Here is an 18174-nt window from a genome sequence, read left to right as displayed (position 1 = left end):
GAGTATATGTAATTACTTTTGGTAGGTTTTCTATATCTCCCCCATCATTTCTTGGTGGAACCAACAGACCCCCAAGTACATTCCATCCCTGCCTTCCTCATTTTGCTACTTTTAATCTGCCATAGGGTGAGAGATCAGATAAGCCAACTGAGGAGAACTGTGTCTAAGGACAGGTTCTCAGTCAAGGTCAGTTGATCTTGGCAGTAAATAAAATGTGGGAGCTTTCTAGTCAGTGAACATCCATAATTTGAAGGATACTCCATAACCATTTCAGCTTATCTCTTGGGTTTTGCCTATTTTCTAGATATTTGAGTTATAAAATTAGTGACCTCTTAATAAAGGAGGTTATTATAATAATTTAAAAATTTTCCCTTTTAAATTTCACATTTTGTAAACATTTTGTGACATGTTTATCTGGTTGTAGAGACCTGCTTAATAACTTCCTAGTGATTTATTAGTAAAAGTTAAATTTAAACCTATTCTGGTTCCACAAATTTAGAAGAATTTAGTAGTTAATATATATATGTCACTATTAACTTGAATACTTTCAATTTAATCCTATTAAAAACACCAAACCTTACTACAAATTACCTTATACTCACAAAATAAATTTTATGATGAAAATTAAAATTTCATATATACAAATTATTTAATACAGAAAAGCCAAAGAGATCAGCAGAAATCCATGATATTATAGTAGTTCTATTTTTCCCAGGGCCTATATGATTTCATGCTACACAATTTGAACATAAGGAAGCACATTAACTCTTTCAGGATACTAGTATGGCGGCTGATTAATTTGTTTGCATATTTTAAATAGTGAGGAACAGGGGAGAGAAATGAAAGATCACTACTGAGCACATACCTCAAAACTGACGGGCATATTTCGCTTCAGAGCAATTTCAAACACTAAGCTGATCTCAGATTTATTCGCATCTTTGTCATCATCCATTTCTTTTCCTGATTCGCCATTCTAAATCACAAAAAATTGTATGACGATGAATCTTCGCTTTGTAACAAACTCTACATATATTTATAATTAAGATGCCTATTTAAAATACAGTAAGAAACAAGAAACCAGAGACTGTATCTTGTGGGTTCCTATCCATATAACAACAGGAATGGTGGGTTTTGCTGAGACACTTTTTTGTAATTTAATTTTTAGGGGTTTTTGTTTTTCATTTTTTTTTTGTTTTTTGCTCCAAGTGGAAGGATAAATGCTGAGTGTGGAAATCTTTTACTTAACCATATACTAATTTGAATTCATACTACGTCCCCAGACTCAATTCTCTGTCTATCCCCCATCCACACAGACACACAACACTTTCCCTGATATTCTAATATGCTTCTTAATCTTCTGTGAAGACCAAATTATAGAAAGCTTATGGGATGCAAATCAGGATTTTGGAGCTCTATGTCTGGCTCTGACATCAATTTGGTTATCCCCTTCTTGAACACATAATTCTGAAGAGATTCATATATATTGAATCCAGAGTATTAGAGATAAAAAGATCAAGAGACAGTATTCCTACTGCCAAGAAACTTATGACTTAGTGTGAAAACAGATAAGCAAAGAGATTAAGAGTTATAATGAAAGCGTACAAGCAGAAAAATACCTAAGTCAGCCATTAACTAAGATGAATCTCAAAGCGGGAGGACAAGAGGTTTGAGGGCAGGGGAAACGTAGAGGTTGAACAGAACAGTATGCAATAACTAAGTGGAGAGCTCAAAAATGATGTGACTTATAAGACATGTCTGAGCCAAAGATACTATTTTGAAATCAATAGAGAAGGCTGCTAAAGCCATGGGAATGGGTGCAATTACTCAACATCAGCCTTGATACCCTGGTCTGTAAAATAAAATAGGACTGAAACAAATCTATGAAAATCTCTTCCACTTGAAACTCCTTGATTCGAAATGAACACAATGTAATCTATGCTCAATAAACATAGCATTAAATGAAGGGTAAATGAATGCAACTTCTCAAGCTTATTCACATCCCCAAATACTATGCTGCCTGAGAAGTAAAATCCATAGGTGGACCAAAGTTCTCAAAGGTTAAGGTCATCCTAGCAGGAACACATGAGTCTGGTACAGTAGACAGGTGATCTGAGAAGGAAATCATAGCAGGTCACCACTCTAATATTCTTTCCTATCAGAAGAGATTATTTCTTTTATGTTTAGAAACACATTTATTTGTCTTGTCAATAATCTCACTGGGGAACTACAAGGAAGAGACTGTCACATGTAGCGGCAACATACCTGAGGTGACTTTTCCGGAATAGGTTCATTCTGCAGTGCTTGAAGGGCTTTCATTGCAGCATTGTGTCTAGCAGCTTGTCGAGTCTTTCCTTCCCCAAAAAATTCATTATTTCCTACAGTCAGCTGAACATAAAAGATCTTGGGCATTGGGCAATGATACCTAAGATAAGAAAATAAAAATATTAATGTTAGTTCAGTAAAGCCATTCTGTAATCATGAGTAAGATTTGTTTTCTTGAAAATGATAGCAACCACATAAGGTACTATATACTCTCTTACTCACCCTAGCCAAGTATTAACCTCATGAATGTATTTATAAAAGACAAAATATGAGTCAATATAGCTGTAGACATATTTCTCCATGAAAAGCACATTATAGAAAATAATATTAAATATAATATAATAGAAATTATTCAATTATATCACAAAAAACTTTTAATAGAGGTTTTCAGCCAGATCTTGAGAGATGTGAGCCAAGTGGTCTGGTGCTGAAGGGGGCCACAACAGAGGCAGGAGACTGGTAAGCCCACTTAGGGGACAACATGCAGAGGAAAGTGACTTCAGCAGAAGACAGTTATGGCTAGACATAGGAGGGGAAGAGAGATGGAGCTACTACTCCATTCCAAAGGAATAAGTCCTTTGCCAAGTAACAAGAAGATCAGACTGAACATAAGAGAGAATGGGAACATAAGCCAATTCTTAAGCAGGTAAGCAATATCATAATAAAATATATTTAAAGAAAACATTTTAGGGGCGCCTGGGTGGCTCAGTGGGTTGAAGCCTCTGCCTTCGGCTCAGGTCATGATCTCAGGGTCCTGGGATCGAGTCCCGCATCGGGCTCTCTGCTCGGCAGGGAGCCTGCTTCCCTCTCTCTCTCTCTGCCTGCCTCTCTGTCTACTTGTGATCTTTCTCTGTCAAATAAATAAATAAAATCTTTAAAAAAAAAAAAGAAAAGAAAACATTTTTAGCAGGTTTGTGTCCAACAACTGATGGAGTTACAACTAGAAAGCAGCAGTGATGTAAATATGAAGGGGAAAAAAGGGCTGAATGAAGAAAGAACTAGAAGAAATTAAGAAAAAATTAAGAGGATATATAATACAATTAATTAATTCAACAATTACTTATGGAGGACATTCTTTATGACAAGGGAATATGACAATGAACAAAAACACATTGTACTGGGTAAGACAGATAATATATAAGGTAATATGCAGAATATCTAGTATGTTAGAGATCTAAGTTAAACAGAAAAAGGAAAGGTCAGAACTGTCAGGGAGGTGGGTTTTAGACAGGGTGACCAGGGAGGGTCTCACTGAGAAGATGGCAACTGTGTAAAGGCCTAAAATAAATGAGGGAGGAAGCCACCCAGATATCTGGAACAGTGCACTTGAGACAGAGAAAACAGCAAGTGCAAAGGCCCTGGGGCAGCAGTGTGCCAAGTACATTCAAGTAATTCAGAAGATGCCTAAATGGCTACAGTGGAGGGATAAGGAAAGAAAAGTTAAGATATGAAAAGAAGTAGCCAGATACCATAGGGCCTTACTTAGAAATTATTGTAGGGATTTGACTTGCCCTGAGTGAAATGACCAGCCACTAGGAGGTTTGGAAGAGAAGCGACATATCTCACTTGCATTCTGGAAGGATCACCTGACGATTATGTTGACTGCAGGCAAATGATAATGGAAGCAAGGAGATCTATCAGGAGACTATTATAATAATATAGGAGAAAAGCAACAGGGGCCGGTACTAGGGTGGCAGCAGTGCAAGTAATGAGAAGCAGTCTGGATTCTGAATGAATTTCAAAAGTAGAGCTGATGGTGGGGGGCTGTCTGGGTGGCTCAGTTGATTGAGCATCAGACTCTTGATTTCTGCTCAGGTCATGATCTCAGGGTCATGGGACTGAGCCCCTCGTTGGTCTCTGTGCTCATCAGGGAGTCTGTTCCAGATCCTCTCACTCCTCTCCCTCTGCCCATGCCCACCCCTGTGCATCTGCACTCTCTCTCTAAATAAAATCTTTAAACAAACAAACAAAAAAGCAGAACTGATAGGGTTTACCCAAGGATTAGTTACGGAAAATGAGAGGAGTCGAGGATGACCCCAGGGTTTCTGAGCTGAGCAAGTGGAAGACAGAGTATGCATACAATGAACTGGTGAAGACTGCAGAAGGATTTGATTATTGGGCATGGGTATCAACAGCTCTGGTTTGGAAGTGTTAAATTATTCAGCTTGTTTAGACATCCAAGTGGAGATATCAAATGAATAGTCCAATTTCTGAGTCTGGATTCCAGGAAAGAGCTAAAAAATGAATATAAAATTTGGGAATCATCAATATATATGGAATCTAGGGCCACAGACAGGGGCACCTAGGTGGCTTAGTCAGTTAAGTTCTGCCTTTGGCTCAGGTCATGATCCCAGGGTCCCAGGGTCAAGTCCCACATCAGACTCCTTGCTCAGTGGGGAGTCTGCTTCTTCCTCTGCCAGCTCATACTCATACTCATACTCATTCTCTCTCGCAAAAATAAATTAAATCTTAAAAGCCACAAGACAGTGAGAACTCTGTGGGAAGGAATAATAGGAGAAAAACCAGGCAAGTACAGTGTCCTTCCTAAAAAACAGAGGGGAAAAAGTCTTTCTAGGAGAAGAGAGTGCTCAACTGTGTCAAATTATACTCACAGGTCAGGTAAAATGATGACTGAGAATTAAGACACTGAATTGGGCAATTAACAAAACTAAAAAGGATCAACTTTGATGCAATAATGGATTTACAATGTAATGCCAAAAAATTACGTTAAAATCACTCGTGCTGAAAAATGTCTCTTCCAAGCAAAGAGAAGTCTAACTGAAGTCCTACTGAGTTCTGGATGATTACTGGACAACCAAAGAGCAATGTTCCAAATTCACTCTAAGATAAACTGGACACAGCCCATCGTACAAGAATTTATCAGGCAGATGGGACTAATTAGGGAAGGTTTACAGAAGGTAAAGGACTAGAAAGGTACATCAGCACTGAAGATGCAGATTTGGGAGGTAGTAATTGAAACCATGTGAGTGGGTAAGCACCTGGAAAGGGTAAGTGTAAAGGAACCAAAAAAGAGAGCCTAAGGCTGGGATCTGATTGAGGCCAATGATCAAAAGGCAGGGGAAATAATAGACGGCAGTGAAGGAGATGAAAGAGGGTCAGAGTTAGAAAAGAAATTACCGCACAATGTCAGGGAAATCAACAGTGTCAAACCTCGTGGAGAAATCCAGAGTATGAAAAAAAGAAACAGTCACTGTTTTAAATTCTTAAAGTCAACTTTCTTGGCCCACAGTTACTATTACTTTGTTTTAAGATAAAGTATTTTAAATGTGTTTTTATTATGTCATATGTTCTCATTTTTAATAGGCAAATATAAAAAAGTTAAAGGAAGAAAAACATCACTTATGGTTAAAGACTTTTAATATGCAAAAACTAAAAAAGCATTAAAAACCACAAGCTGGTTGGCTCTTTGATTACAATAAGTAGTATACTGAGGTGCACAACTTCCTACTGCATTCCTGAAGCGCACTTTCCTATTATTTTAGATCCCCTTAATGCAGATATATTAACAGACTAATACAATAAATGCAGGTTATCTTCATTTGTATACCACAAAATTCAATTTTCCTCCTACACAGAATTCTGTGCATATTTTAAACTTGTTACACTATAAAACTTTAAAACAGACAACCTGAAATCAAAAATTTACTCCTGTACTAAGATCTTCTATGGCAAGCTTTCACCATAGAGCAAATGTTTACAATTAATTATACACTTCTGAAAACAGAGGCCCACAACTGGAATGCTAACAGACCTTTAACTACAGTAGAGGGAGTGGGCGCCACTATAATCACTAAGGCCTGCTGACAATTACAAAACTCATTTTGGTTTGCCACAGAGACAAACAAAATTTCTGTTCATTATGACTTTACTGGAATATGATGTCATAACACATAGCCATACTGAAACAATCTGCTGATTTTCTGACCAAAATATTAATTGCATACTAAAGAGCCCTTGGGGCCTCTTCCTTTTTAGCCCTCAAATACGGCTCTATGTATGCATATGTGTATGCATGTGGGTACATATGGATGTGTGTATTATACTGTATAACTATCAGAGGAAAAATTAGGTTTGTTGTATTTTAACAGAAAACGTAAACTATTCTAGCTCTAACAACAGGAAATACCAAGACCAAATGCCTGACTTGTTTTGTTCTAGTTTCATTCCATCCTCTAACTTAACAATGATTCTTGATATTTACTCCATGTGGTTTATCACCCAATATACCACATCACCTCACATCATCATGACAATTAAGATTAGCCAGAGTACCCTCAATAATGGCACCCAGACTCAACTATAGGAGAGATGATAACATCTTTGGATGTTAGGTCCTGGTCTCTAAATATTTGTTTCCTTTGCTAAAGAAACACTCAAAGTTTGTTGAAGGTTGATGCATGCTAAAGAGAAGTTCTTCTCTATATTTATTTCAAACATTAAGCTCATTTTTGGTAAAGTACTTTTAAAAAGTGATATCCATATTTCTAAAAATTAACAGGTATTTACCTAATCTTACATTGTTATTCTTGAATGATTTTTCTCAATGGGAATTTTGTGGACAACGTTTACATTTCCAGAGATTACTGTTAAAAGATGGGCCATGAAAACTTACCCATCCAGGCTATTAGAATTTCAGGTTCAAAGGGCTTCTACCACAACCTCCAAAATATATTTTGCAAAGTGTGATCCCACTCATCAGAATTATCCCCAGTGCTTATTAAAAATGTGTATTCCTGTGCTCCACCCCTGATCTGCTGAATCCTGCTATGGGGACAGAACAAGAACCTTTACCTTAGTAAGATTCCCTGGGGAGAGTCTTTCATACTAAAAGTCTAAGAACCATTGTTCACTACAACTTAGGTGATTTGAGGATGACCTCAACCTCCACACAAGCAAGGGACCACGTACATTCCTATAGCACGTGGTCTATCTCTCTCTCTTATTTAACCTCACAGCAACTGGGTGAGACAGATGTCCCCATGGTCACCATAAGAGGTAACAAATGTCCCCAACATAGGTGTGAGGAGTCAAACTGAAGTCTTTTAACTTCAGAGCTCAGGAAACTTTAAAGTCGTTTCCTAAAAATCTGCTTTATCCTCTTCTATTTTTGTATTCCCATGTGTTTATTAAATGGGCTATGTCCTTGGAAGGCTAGAGAACCTGAAGCAGGAGTTCTTTCTAAACCCAAGGTCCACTGATAGACCTCAGAGGCATTTTACTTAATAGCTGCTGAAACAATGAGAGCTCCATAATGAAATCCTATGTTTTTATGGTATGTCAAGCCAAACAGGATCAAAAAAGAGACACAAGTGAGTAACTTATCATTCGGTGAAAAGTCAGAATAATGGGCATGGGGTGCCACACTGCTTGTAGACTAAATTTTATAAAGGCTGTTTGTAAGGCCTTTTCCCCTCCCATCCCTCTTTGCCTTCTGTCCACTGGAAGTCTTACAAAAGATAAACAAAATTTCAAATAAAATAAAATAAAATCTTCCCTTTCTTCAGATCCAAAAAAAAGGTCTTTAGATTTGGCCTATCTTCAAGATATAACAAGTCAATACAGCAATAAAGAAAGGATATATATTTGGTTCCTTTGAATTAACACCTGACACTCCTTATACAGTCTTGATTTTTGAGTTAAGGGAAGATTTTACATTCTTATGTAAGTATTCTTATAAGAATGTATATAGTCATATTTTTATACTTCTATTTGATTTTCAGTTGGAACAGGTTTCCATACCATCTATCCTTGCCATCCTCCCTAAAGTTACTTCAGTAATGCACTCTTTGCAGACTCCCTTCGTATGAGTTTCTGAACAACTAAAAGCCATGTGTCCTCCCTACCATCCGGTGACTGCCTTATTCTCTAACATCACCACTTTCTTAAGTTATCATTTTTACAAGGTGAAAAAGACATATTCCAAATAACATGAGAACTTTTAAAAATTGAAAAATAATTGCCTCACTTTATTTGATAGCATTATTCATAAATCTCAACCCAGCTTAAGCATTCATATCTCCTCTACAGGTTTATGTACTAAAATATATGAACAAGTTATCTTCTCATCTAGTAAGGAGAACCTTTGGATTTCTGTGTTTATTTCTAACATTGACTGAAAACAGAAATGTCATTTAATCTTTCTATCTCCGTTTACTTATCTGTAAAGTATTTGCAGAATCTATATTTAAAGACCTCTCAAGGCCAAAACTTAGAATTCAAATGACATGTTGATTATTTTTGACTCTTTGTACACATTTTGGCACTGCTGAGCATTCTTTTTACTTGCTATAGAAAAATAATAGGTTTTATCATAAAGCTATAAAATAGTCCTTGGCACACTTTCAAGTTTGTATGTATATAAAATGTCTAGATAGGAGAGGGTTCTTTCTCTATTCACATCTATAAATTTTGGAAATAGATCTTTTATGGGATCTAAATGTTAAGTGTTGAGGAATTTCAAAAATTAGGACCTATTAAAAAAGATTCATAGGGCAGCTGAAAATAAGCTTTAAAGGAGGGTAGGGATAGTCTATTCTGTTTGTAGAATTATTATAATTATGTTTAAAATGCCCAGGGGAAAATACAAAAAGATATGTACTAGAAATTAGGATAGGATGCACTGAAGTGATGGAATTATAAGTGATGATATCTTTCATAATTTAAAATTTTTAAAAATAATATGGTTATACTAGAGTATAAACCAAAAAAGAAGAAAGAGAAGGAGGAGGAGGAGGAGGAAGAGAAGAAGAAGAAGAAGAAGGAGGAGGAGGAGGAGGAAGGAGGAGTGGGAGGAAGAGGAGGAAAGGTGGGGGAGAGGAGAAGGGAGAGTAGGAGAAGGCAGAGAAGGAGGGGGAGGAGGAGGAGGAAAAAATTAACTGAAAAAGTCTAGTCCCCATCCAAATAACACATCTAAATCTGTGTTCCAAATGTAAATTTGATAAAGTAGTAGACTGACTGTGTATAGACTATAATCCACAAGAGTAAATAATCTGTACTGTGTCACTGATACTAGTACCACAATAAAACTATGGAAAACATAGCATGTTATCAGAGAGCCCCACTTTGTAAATACACAATCACCACTCTCAATCCTACACTTTGATCCAGCATAAACCTATCCTTGCACCTTTCCTAAATGGATACCTAGATAAATCATCATCACCATCATCAACATCAACATCACCATTATGACAATTACAACAAAAACATACAAAGCACTCATGATGTGTCAGGCACTATTCCAAGCACTGCATACCAATCGCAGTCACCATGATAAGCCCAACTTCATTTTACACACAGGAAATGAGAAAGAGATACTTAACTTGCCCAAGGCCACCCCTCCTTGAGCTAACATTTAAACCCAAGCAGTCTCACTCCAGAGCCCATGATCTTAACCTCTACACTGTGCTGTCTATGGATGAACTACATAAATGAGCATCATAAACTGCAGAGATACTAACTATAAACTATGGAAAGGTCATGCTAGACTTGGCATTTAAGCCAAAGTAGACATAAGAAACATCGGTCACAGAGCACCTGGGTGGCTCAGTCAGTTAAGCATCTGCCTTTTGCTCAGGTCATGATCCCAGGGTTCTGGGATCAAGTCCTGCACTGGGTGGGGAGTCTGCTTCTCCCTCTGCCTTTCACCTCACTTGTGCTCTTTCTCTCTCTCAAATAAATAAATATATAAATACTATTTTTTAAAAAAGAAACCAAAGGTCATATTGATTACCAAAGAGAATTCTTGGGGGCATTATAAGTCCAAGAGAACATGTTGGCTACAGTCTTACTCCTCTCTCTCATTCTTTGTCTCCTCTCTTAACATTTTCGTAGCCCGTGCTTAAATGTTGATGTTCCATTAGGGAACTACAGACCAAAAGCACAATGACATACTACCACACAGCCCCTAGGATGGCCATAGTCAGGCGGCCACTGTGGAAAACAGTCTGGCACTTCCTTAAAACGTTAAATAGAACTACCATATGACCCAACAACCCCATTCATTCATACACACACACACACACACACACACACACACACACACACACATAATTTTATATATATATAAAAATTTTAAAAGGCACTGAAGGGTGTCTGGGGGGCTTAGCTGGTTAAGTGTCTGACTCTTGATTTTTCCTCAGGTCCTGGAACATACTTGAGAGTCTTTCTCTCTTTTTCCCCCGTCCCTCCCCGCCACTCTCTCTCTCTCAAAAAATATTAAAAGGCACTTAAACAAAAATATGTACACAAATGTTCACAGAATTACCCATAATAGCCAAAAAGTGGAAATAAACCAAAGGTCCAGCAACTGATGAATAGATAAACTACAGTATATCCATACACAGCAATAAAGTACTGATACCCAGTATAATGTGGATGAACTCGGAAAAACGTATGCTAAGTGAAAGCCAGACATAAAAGGCTACATATTGAATAATTCCATTTAGATGAAATGTCCAGAACAGGGAAATCCACAGAGACAAAAGTAGATTAGTGGTTGCCAGGACCTGAGAAAATGGAGAGTAACTGTTAAGTTTCTTTTAGGGGTGATGAAATGTTCTGGAATTAGATAGTGGTGATCGTTGTACAACAATGTGAATGCAGTAATTCACAGCATACAGAATTGTATACTTTAAAATAATAAAAGTGGTAAATTTTGTTATTGTGAATTTTGCCTCAATTAAAAAAAATGTTGATCCTCCCTAGAGGTCAATCTTCTCATAGACAAAACAGTCTTCCTAGGTGATCTCACATATTCCTATTTACATTTTTGGCAGACTCCCAGAAATTAGCCTATCCAGCGGGGGGAAGAAGAGGGCAGGCAGGGCAGGGACAAGGGAACATGAAGCACCCCTCCCTTTTGCGCTCTTGGAAATTAATGACCTGCTCTTCTTCTTGCCCTTGTTTGAGTGCCAAGGGGTATGTGAATTAAGTTAATGCAATGAATATTTATTAAGGGCCTAATTCATCCCATGGACTGTTTTAGTCCCTTGGGATGGTGGACTGCCCTCAGGAGACAATCAATCAATGAATAAAAACAGTATCAACTGTAAGATGGGTTAGAAGAAAAGTACAGCAGAGTAAGAAACAGTAATAAGAGATCCTTTAGGAAGTGGTGTTTGAATAAAAAGGTAAATGGAGTGAGAATTCCTGGCATACGGATGCCTGGAGGGGGGAAAAAATGTTCTAAGCAAATGGGACAGCAAGTGCCAAGGCCCTGTGGAGACCGCATATAGCCATTTTCATAATATATTGGGTTTTCAAAGTCGAGATGAATTTTTAAGTATCTTTTCAGCGTCTGTGTAGTTAACAATTTTTACTTTTCACCTCTTAATAAGGTGTTCTTTATCAACCTATTTTCGAATAGTGAAACAATTTTGCATTCCTGGAATAAACCCCACTTGGTTATGCTAGTTTTTCTTTCAATGAATTGCCAAATTCTGTTTGCCAGTATTTCAATTAGGATTTTTTCCATTGATATTTTATAAATAATACTGATATGAAGCTCTAGTCCTTCTTGTTTTTTTTTTAACTGGCATTGTTGAGCTAGACAGTAAGACTAGTTTTGATTGCCCAAAATAATGTGTTTCCTATTTTTCAAAGGTTCAGTAAAATTTCTCTGTGATACCATCTAGCCCAAGTACTTTCCTTCAGGGTGGTAGGGGGAACTAATAGTAACTAGCTAAATGAACACTTGTCCTTTTAGTTCTATAGCAATGGATCTTTTTTAGTTGTTTATATTTCCATGAGTTGAACAAAGTAGTCCTTTATGAGAATTTTCATTTCCTGTGTGTCAGGCCTTTCTCATCATCAGACTGTATTTTGTATATTTATGCACTGCATTCACATTTGCTTGATTTATTAGATTACATTTAATTAGATTACATATTTAAGTATTTTATTGGTTTTTCCTAAGTACAAGATACTGGATTCTGCATATTTTTTCTATTCTTCTTCTGTTTTCTAATTAAGCTATTTCTGCATTCATTTTCCTCCCTCAGACTTATTTTGTTATTCCTTCTCAAACTTCCTGTGCTGGATAAATAAATAATTTTCATGGTATCTATTAATATAGGTATAAGATAACTAAATTGAATTTGCCTTCTCACAGGCTTTGTTTGTATTGTAATGTCTTCAAGAGAAAAATATACTATATCGTTCCTAAATATTTTTGGTAACAAAGTGCCCTGTTTAGTGAACTACCATGAGTATCCTATGAAACACACCTTGGGATATGCTGTTTCGGGCATTATGCCTTAGTTAAGAGTCTGTATCCTACAGGTTACTTGCTTAATCTGCTAGTAGCTTTTTATCTTGAATGTAATAAAGATTACTTAACATTAAAAAAATACAATTAAAAATGTATATTAAGTACTTTTTATAAACTTGGGAGTAAATAAGCACTAAAAGAGGATGTGAATAGAGGAAAATATCAATTGGATTTAAGTTCCAACTACTAGATATAAGCACTTCAAGTAAGAGGACTTAGTTCTCTAAGACTCATCAGTGATAGGAAAGATTTTTGTTTATATCAACTTTCTGAATCTTATTCAAGTGGCCAAGCAGAAAAAAATTACTGTATTTTTCATGAATATCACATTATATCTGTGTATTTTCAAATAGATATATATGTGTATATGTGCATTTGAAGTGCACTCTCCCCCTCAAAAACATTAGTAAAATGTTTTAAAGAAATACAATTTTAAGTTTGCAATATGTATTCACTAAATACTACATGCTAGTAGTCTAACAGCAGATTCTTAAAAATTTAAGAAAATTATAGGTGTGGAAGGCTAAAAGGTAAAAAATTTTGAGGAAATTATAGGAAATATGGCTCATTTTTTCTTTGACTTGTAAGAAGATTCTCATTATTCAATTCTATCAACAGATCATCTTTGGTTAAGGGCAGAGAATGTTCTGTGAAAAACTAGTAGAGAGAATCTCTCAAGTGCTTTAAACAACAAAATGGTTTCTGAAATTGGTTCTAGAAAATATTTTAAATTTTCTTGTTCCTCATTAACTTAGCTCAAAAGTATATGCCTTTAAAAAAATACAAACATATCAGATTGTATTTTTAGAAGAAGTTTCATAGGCTTTTTGAATAAATTAATTTTGTAATATCTAGAATAAGAGATTCCAGTGGATGACTGTGTAGAATCTTCCAAAAGCTTTAGAAATTGTTTGCTTTGTTACAATGTCCAACCCAGACATCTATTCCAGTGCCTTTGCTGATCAGAATTCACTATCAACTTTGGATGCTTGCCCACTTCAAATACTCCCCAAAGTAAGGAGACATTACATCAGCGGTACTGCAGAAAGATTAATGTGCTTTGTTTGGAGATGTAAATGGTAATTATACTTATTGCATATTTCTAGTACTTAGCCTTTTTTACCTGAACCTAAGTGAATCTAGTTGTACATTTGCATATAGTTTAATAATAACAATAATGTGTAGTTAACAGATATTCAGTGGGATATAAAAAAACTTAACTTGGCATTTTCCCAGCTAATTGTTTTTACAGCTTGACTTCACTTATGCATTAGCTACATTCATAAAAAGGTTTACATAAAGCAAATATTTTCATACTAAATCCCATTTTCCCACTGTTGCCCAATACTAGATCTTGAGTTGAATTTCTATAAGAAAATGCTGGCTTCGACACATCATAAAAATTTCAATTAAACATCTAAACATGTATACCAAGGAATAAATACATTTAATCAATTATTTTATAAAATATATTTTATCCTCTCACTTGCGATAAAAATTAAACAAATGGATAAAATAAATGGATAACCATTTGTTTCATATTCCTACAATCATTTTTTTAAAAATGCAGAATTTGGAGTGACTTCCATAGAAGCTAAAAGTAGAAATATAATTTATTAGCTGGACCTGCCACATGGAAATATGCTGTCAGATAGATTCAAGCCATACAAGTAGTATCAGATTATTGATAATAATCTTTTAAGGATCTTAAAAATATCTTCTGCTCTTGGTAATACACTTTGACATTTTATTATAATCCACACCAGATGATTTATTGGAATTATACAGATCATTTGGAGCCAGTACCATCATCTGACTTTAAACTACTTTTCAAAGAAATGGGAAAAAGGACCTAATTAACTACCTGAATCCTTTTGCAGTATAAAAAGTAACTTTTGCTAAAACAAAAGAGTACCTGGGGGGCGCCTGGGTGGCTCAGTTGGTTAAGCAACTGCCTTCGGCTCAGGTCATGATCCTGGAGTCCTGGGATCGAGTCCCACATCGGGCTCCCTGCTTGGCAGGGAGTCTGCTTCTCCCTCTGACCCTCCCCCTTCTCATACTTTCTCTCTCTCTCAAATAAATAAATAAAATCTTAAAAAAAAAAAAAAAGAGTACCTGGGACTTTTAGAAAACTCTTCTACCTTTAATTACAATTATTTAGAGGTAATGTTAAGTAATTTATTTTTTTCCTGCACAAATCCTCTGGGGAATACTACATGTATTGCAATTATCCATGTTCTCCTTTTCTGTAGATAATAGAGGTATGCTTTTCATCAATAAGTTAGTGTCGACTGTGTCTTATTCCAGGATGTACACTAAGTTGAGAACACCAAAACTACTTTATTTTTGCTTCAGGCAAAATACCTGTACCTGAAGCACAATCATGGCAGCAAGTAAGACAATACTGCTGATATGCAGTCTGACTATCATACACAGAAAAAGGTTGAGTAATACTTAGTATGAAAGGCTAACAGTTCTAACCCTTCATTATGATTCCTATTAAAAATATGAATAAGGGGTGGCTGGGGGGTTAGTCAGTTAAGCATCCAACTCTCGATTTCGGCTCAGGTCATGATCTCAGTGTCACCGAGACTGAGCCCTATGCTGGGCTCCATGCTCAGTGTGGAATCTGCTTGAAATTCTCTCTCTCCCTTTCCTCCTGCTCTTCCCCCTACATGCACACACACTCTCTCTCTCTCTCTCAAATCAATAAATAAAATCTTGGGGCGCCTGGGTGGCTCAGTGGGTTAAAGCCTCTGCTTTCGGCTCAGGTCATGATCTCAGGGTCCTGGGATCGAGCCCCGCGTCGGGCTCTCTGCCTGTCGGGGAGCCTGCTTCCTCCTCTCTCTCTCTCTCTCTCTCTCTCTCTCTGCCTACTTGTGATCTCTGTCAAATAAATGGATAAAATCTTTAAAAAATAAATAAATAAATAAATAAAAACTTTTAAAAAAGAATTTGACTAAGAGAATGCATTTTTTAAAGATTTCATTTATTTATTTGACAGGCAGAGATCATAAGTAGGCAGAGAGAGAGAGGTGGAAGCAGGTTCCCTGCTGAGCAGAGAGCCCAACGTGGGGCTGGATCCCAGGATCCCGGGATCATGACCTGAGTTGAAGGCAGCGGATTTAACCCACTGAGCCACCCAGGCACCTGAGAATGCATTTTAGCCACACTGCAAATTCTCTCCTATGTGCGAAATAGTTTTTAAGGAGACTTAAATGAGTCTGTCATGGTATCTTACTATTTCCAAAGAGTAGATGTTTACATGAGTTAGCATAGTACAGTAAAAAAAAGCACTACCTTTGAAAGCATAAAATCTTGGGTTGGAGGGCCAGTTCAATCCTTCACTGGCCACATAAACCTGGAAAAATTACACACTGTATCAGATTATAATAGGAAATCGTAATAGTTTGCCTTCTTTCTTCCTTGGCCACTAATCCATCATCCTTCTTAAACATCCCACAATGTCTCTAGGATGCTTGAGCTCCTCTTGTGCTTTTTGTTATTCCCTGTTAATAACTTAGGGACCATGTCTCTAGCTCCTCAGTATTATGTCTGCCTGGGGAGGTCCAGGAAAGAGCTGCAGTTATGCTAGCAGATCTCTAGCCTTTCAATTCCCATGCTTGGGGGCATTCCCTGACAGTGCTCATACCATCCCAGGGAGACCAGTTCATGCTCTTTAGGAAAACTGTAACATTTGGTTCATCAATCATTCAAGAAGCCAACGTACTTAAAAATATCAGGCAATGTTCAGAAGATACATTCGTAAGTTCAGATATTATGAAAATCAGTAAAAACCAACTAAATAAACCTTAAATAAATCTAATACAAAAATAATGAACAATGTTAGTTTAACTATAATTCTTTGTCTTGTGTCTTTAAAGACATTTATATATATGTTTGGTGTTGTGTTCTATCTCTGAGGACTATTTTATGACCCGCCAGTCAACTACAGTGTAGGAGGCCAGTAACTCTTTTATCTTTGAAGAAGTGCATCTTGACCAGAGAATGTGAGAATGTCAACAAATAATAAGGAAATAAAGAAAGCCAGTGGGTCAAGATTGTGCTAACTGAAGCCAAGGAAAAGCCTGGGAAATTAATGAATAATAACCTCCCACGAAACGCCAAACTAAGAAGAGCAGTAGGCCATGGTAAGAATAATACCTGAGATAATTATATGGTCTAAAACTGCCTAAGATTCTAAACCTAACCCAAAGGTAAAAGAGAACAGTAAACCAGTTGAAGTTACTCATTTTCATCTCAGTGAGAGGCGAGATGAGAAAAAGAGAGAGAGAAAAGGCATGTAAGCAAACAAGGGTGAAAAATACTGGGCATGATATTAAGATTATTCTATTACATTAGACTATTGAAACTCAACATACAGAACTTACTTGGATATAAAAAAGATCAGACATAAAACAGTTTTATTTTTGTTTTAAAATGGGGTATGTAGACAAGTAGTAAATTCAATACAGTAAAAAATCTCTTGCTGCCATTAGTGATTTGGAGAAACCCTTCCATATATTCTTAATAAGATAGGATGTCAAGCAAAATCAAAAAAGCCATTCAAACCTATTGTGTAAAAGGTTCCAGAAGTTTTTGAGGAAGCAACACAGAGAATTCCGAAAATCTGAGACCCACACGGGAGTACAGTGAGAATGCATCTTGAGTAAATTTGACCTATTATTCTTTTTGTTATTCTCCTGAAAAAGTCACACAAGAGAAGGAAAGAAAAGGCTTGCAAATAAGACTCTACAACCTTATATGAAGAGGATGACACTTCTCCGAGACAGGAGAAATCTGCAGTGTAATTTGAGATTTTAAGACTCTGAGAATGCCAAAGCAGGAGAGTGATCAAGACTGACAGAAGGACCATGGTAATCTCACAGGAAGCAAAGTCACCCCATACATGCGTAAGAAATTCTGGCCAGAAACTGAACACTGTAGTGCTGGTGAACTTACGATGAAGTCAACTAGATGAAGAGCTAAACTTATAATCTTAGTTGTCGTTTGACTCTTGTTTTATCAAAATGTAATTCTAATAAAATCAAAATAAGTATATTCTTTTACTTCCCAAGTTTAAGAAGGACAGGACTCCCCTGCAAATGTCTGTGAACCCTCTATTAGACCATATAATTTCTTTACTAAAGGAAATAGTTTAGAGTAAATGATTCACAAACTATTCTGGGAGCAGTGTTCTAGGAAGGCTATAAAGGGACTAATTTCTGCTCATACACAAGGAAAAAGGGAGTCTTAGTCACTGTAGTCATACTGTCTTGTAACTGGCATGGTAATTAGCACTTAAAGAGTCCAGAAATAGCTGTGAACTGAGGGAGTAAGCACAGCTAACGTTTAACTTACTATATATGCCAGCATTGCACAAACAGCAACTCATCTAATCCTTACAATAATCCTTACATAAATCCTTATTATTTCCATTTTACAGCTGAGGAAACTGAAGAACAGAGAGGTTAAGCAACTTGTTCAGGTGGAACCAGGTTTCAAGCAAAGGCAGACTGACTACCTCTAAACTGTATTACTGTAGTCCTCTCAATGTGAGA

The 18174-nt window shown here is 36.6% G+C and overlaps 1 protein-coding gene across 19 annotated transcripts in view; it reads right to left on the bottom strand.

The window, feature by feature from the left end:
- STAU2 (staufen double-stranded RNA binding protein 2) overlaps nucleotides 1-18174 on the bottom strand; it is a 320498-nt gene that overhangs the window by 193781 nt on the left and 108543 nt on the right. For all 19 annotated transcript variants that reach the window (XM_047728851.1, XM_047728856.1, XM_047728849.1 and 16 more), the window contains 2 exons: nucleotides 2263-2422; nucleotides 866-973 (listed from right to left, as the gene is read on the bottom strand). In XM_047728851.1, the coding sequence (XP_047584807.1) occupies nucleotides 866-973; nucleotides 2263-2422 (268 nt within the window). The remainder of the gene's footprint in view (nucleotides 1-865; nucleotides 974-2262; nucleotides 2423-18174) is intronic.

Source organism: Lutra lutra, chromosome 4 (assembly GCF_902655055.1).
Source record: "Lutra lutra chromosome 4, mLutLut1.2, whole genome shotgun sequence".
Lineage (NCBI taxonomy): Eukaryota > Metazoa > Chordata > Mammalia > Carnivora > Mustelidae > Lutra > Lutra lutra.
The sequence above is the reverse complement of the archived record's forward strand: the minus strand, read 5'-3'. Positions and strand labels throughout refer to the sequence as shown.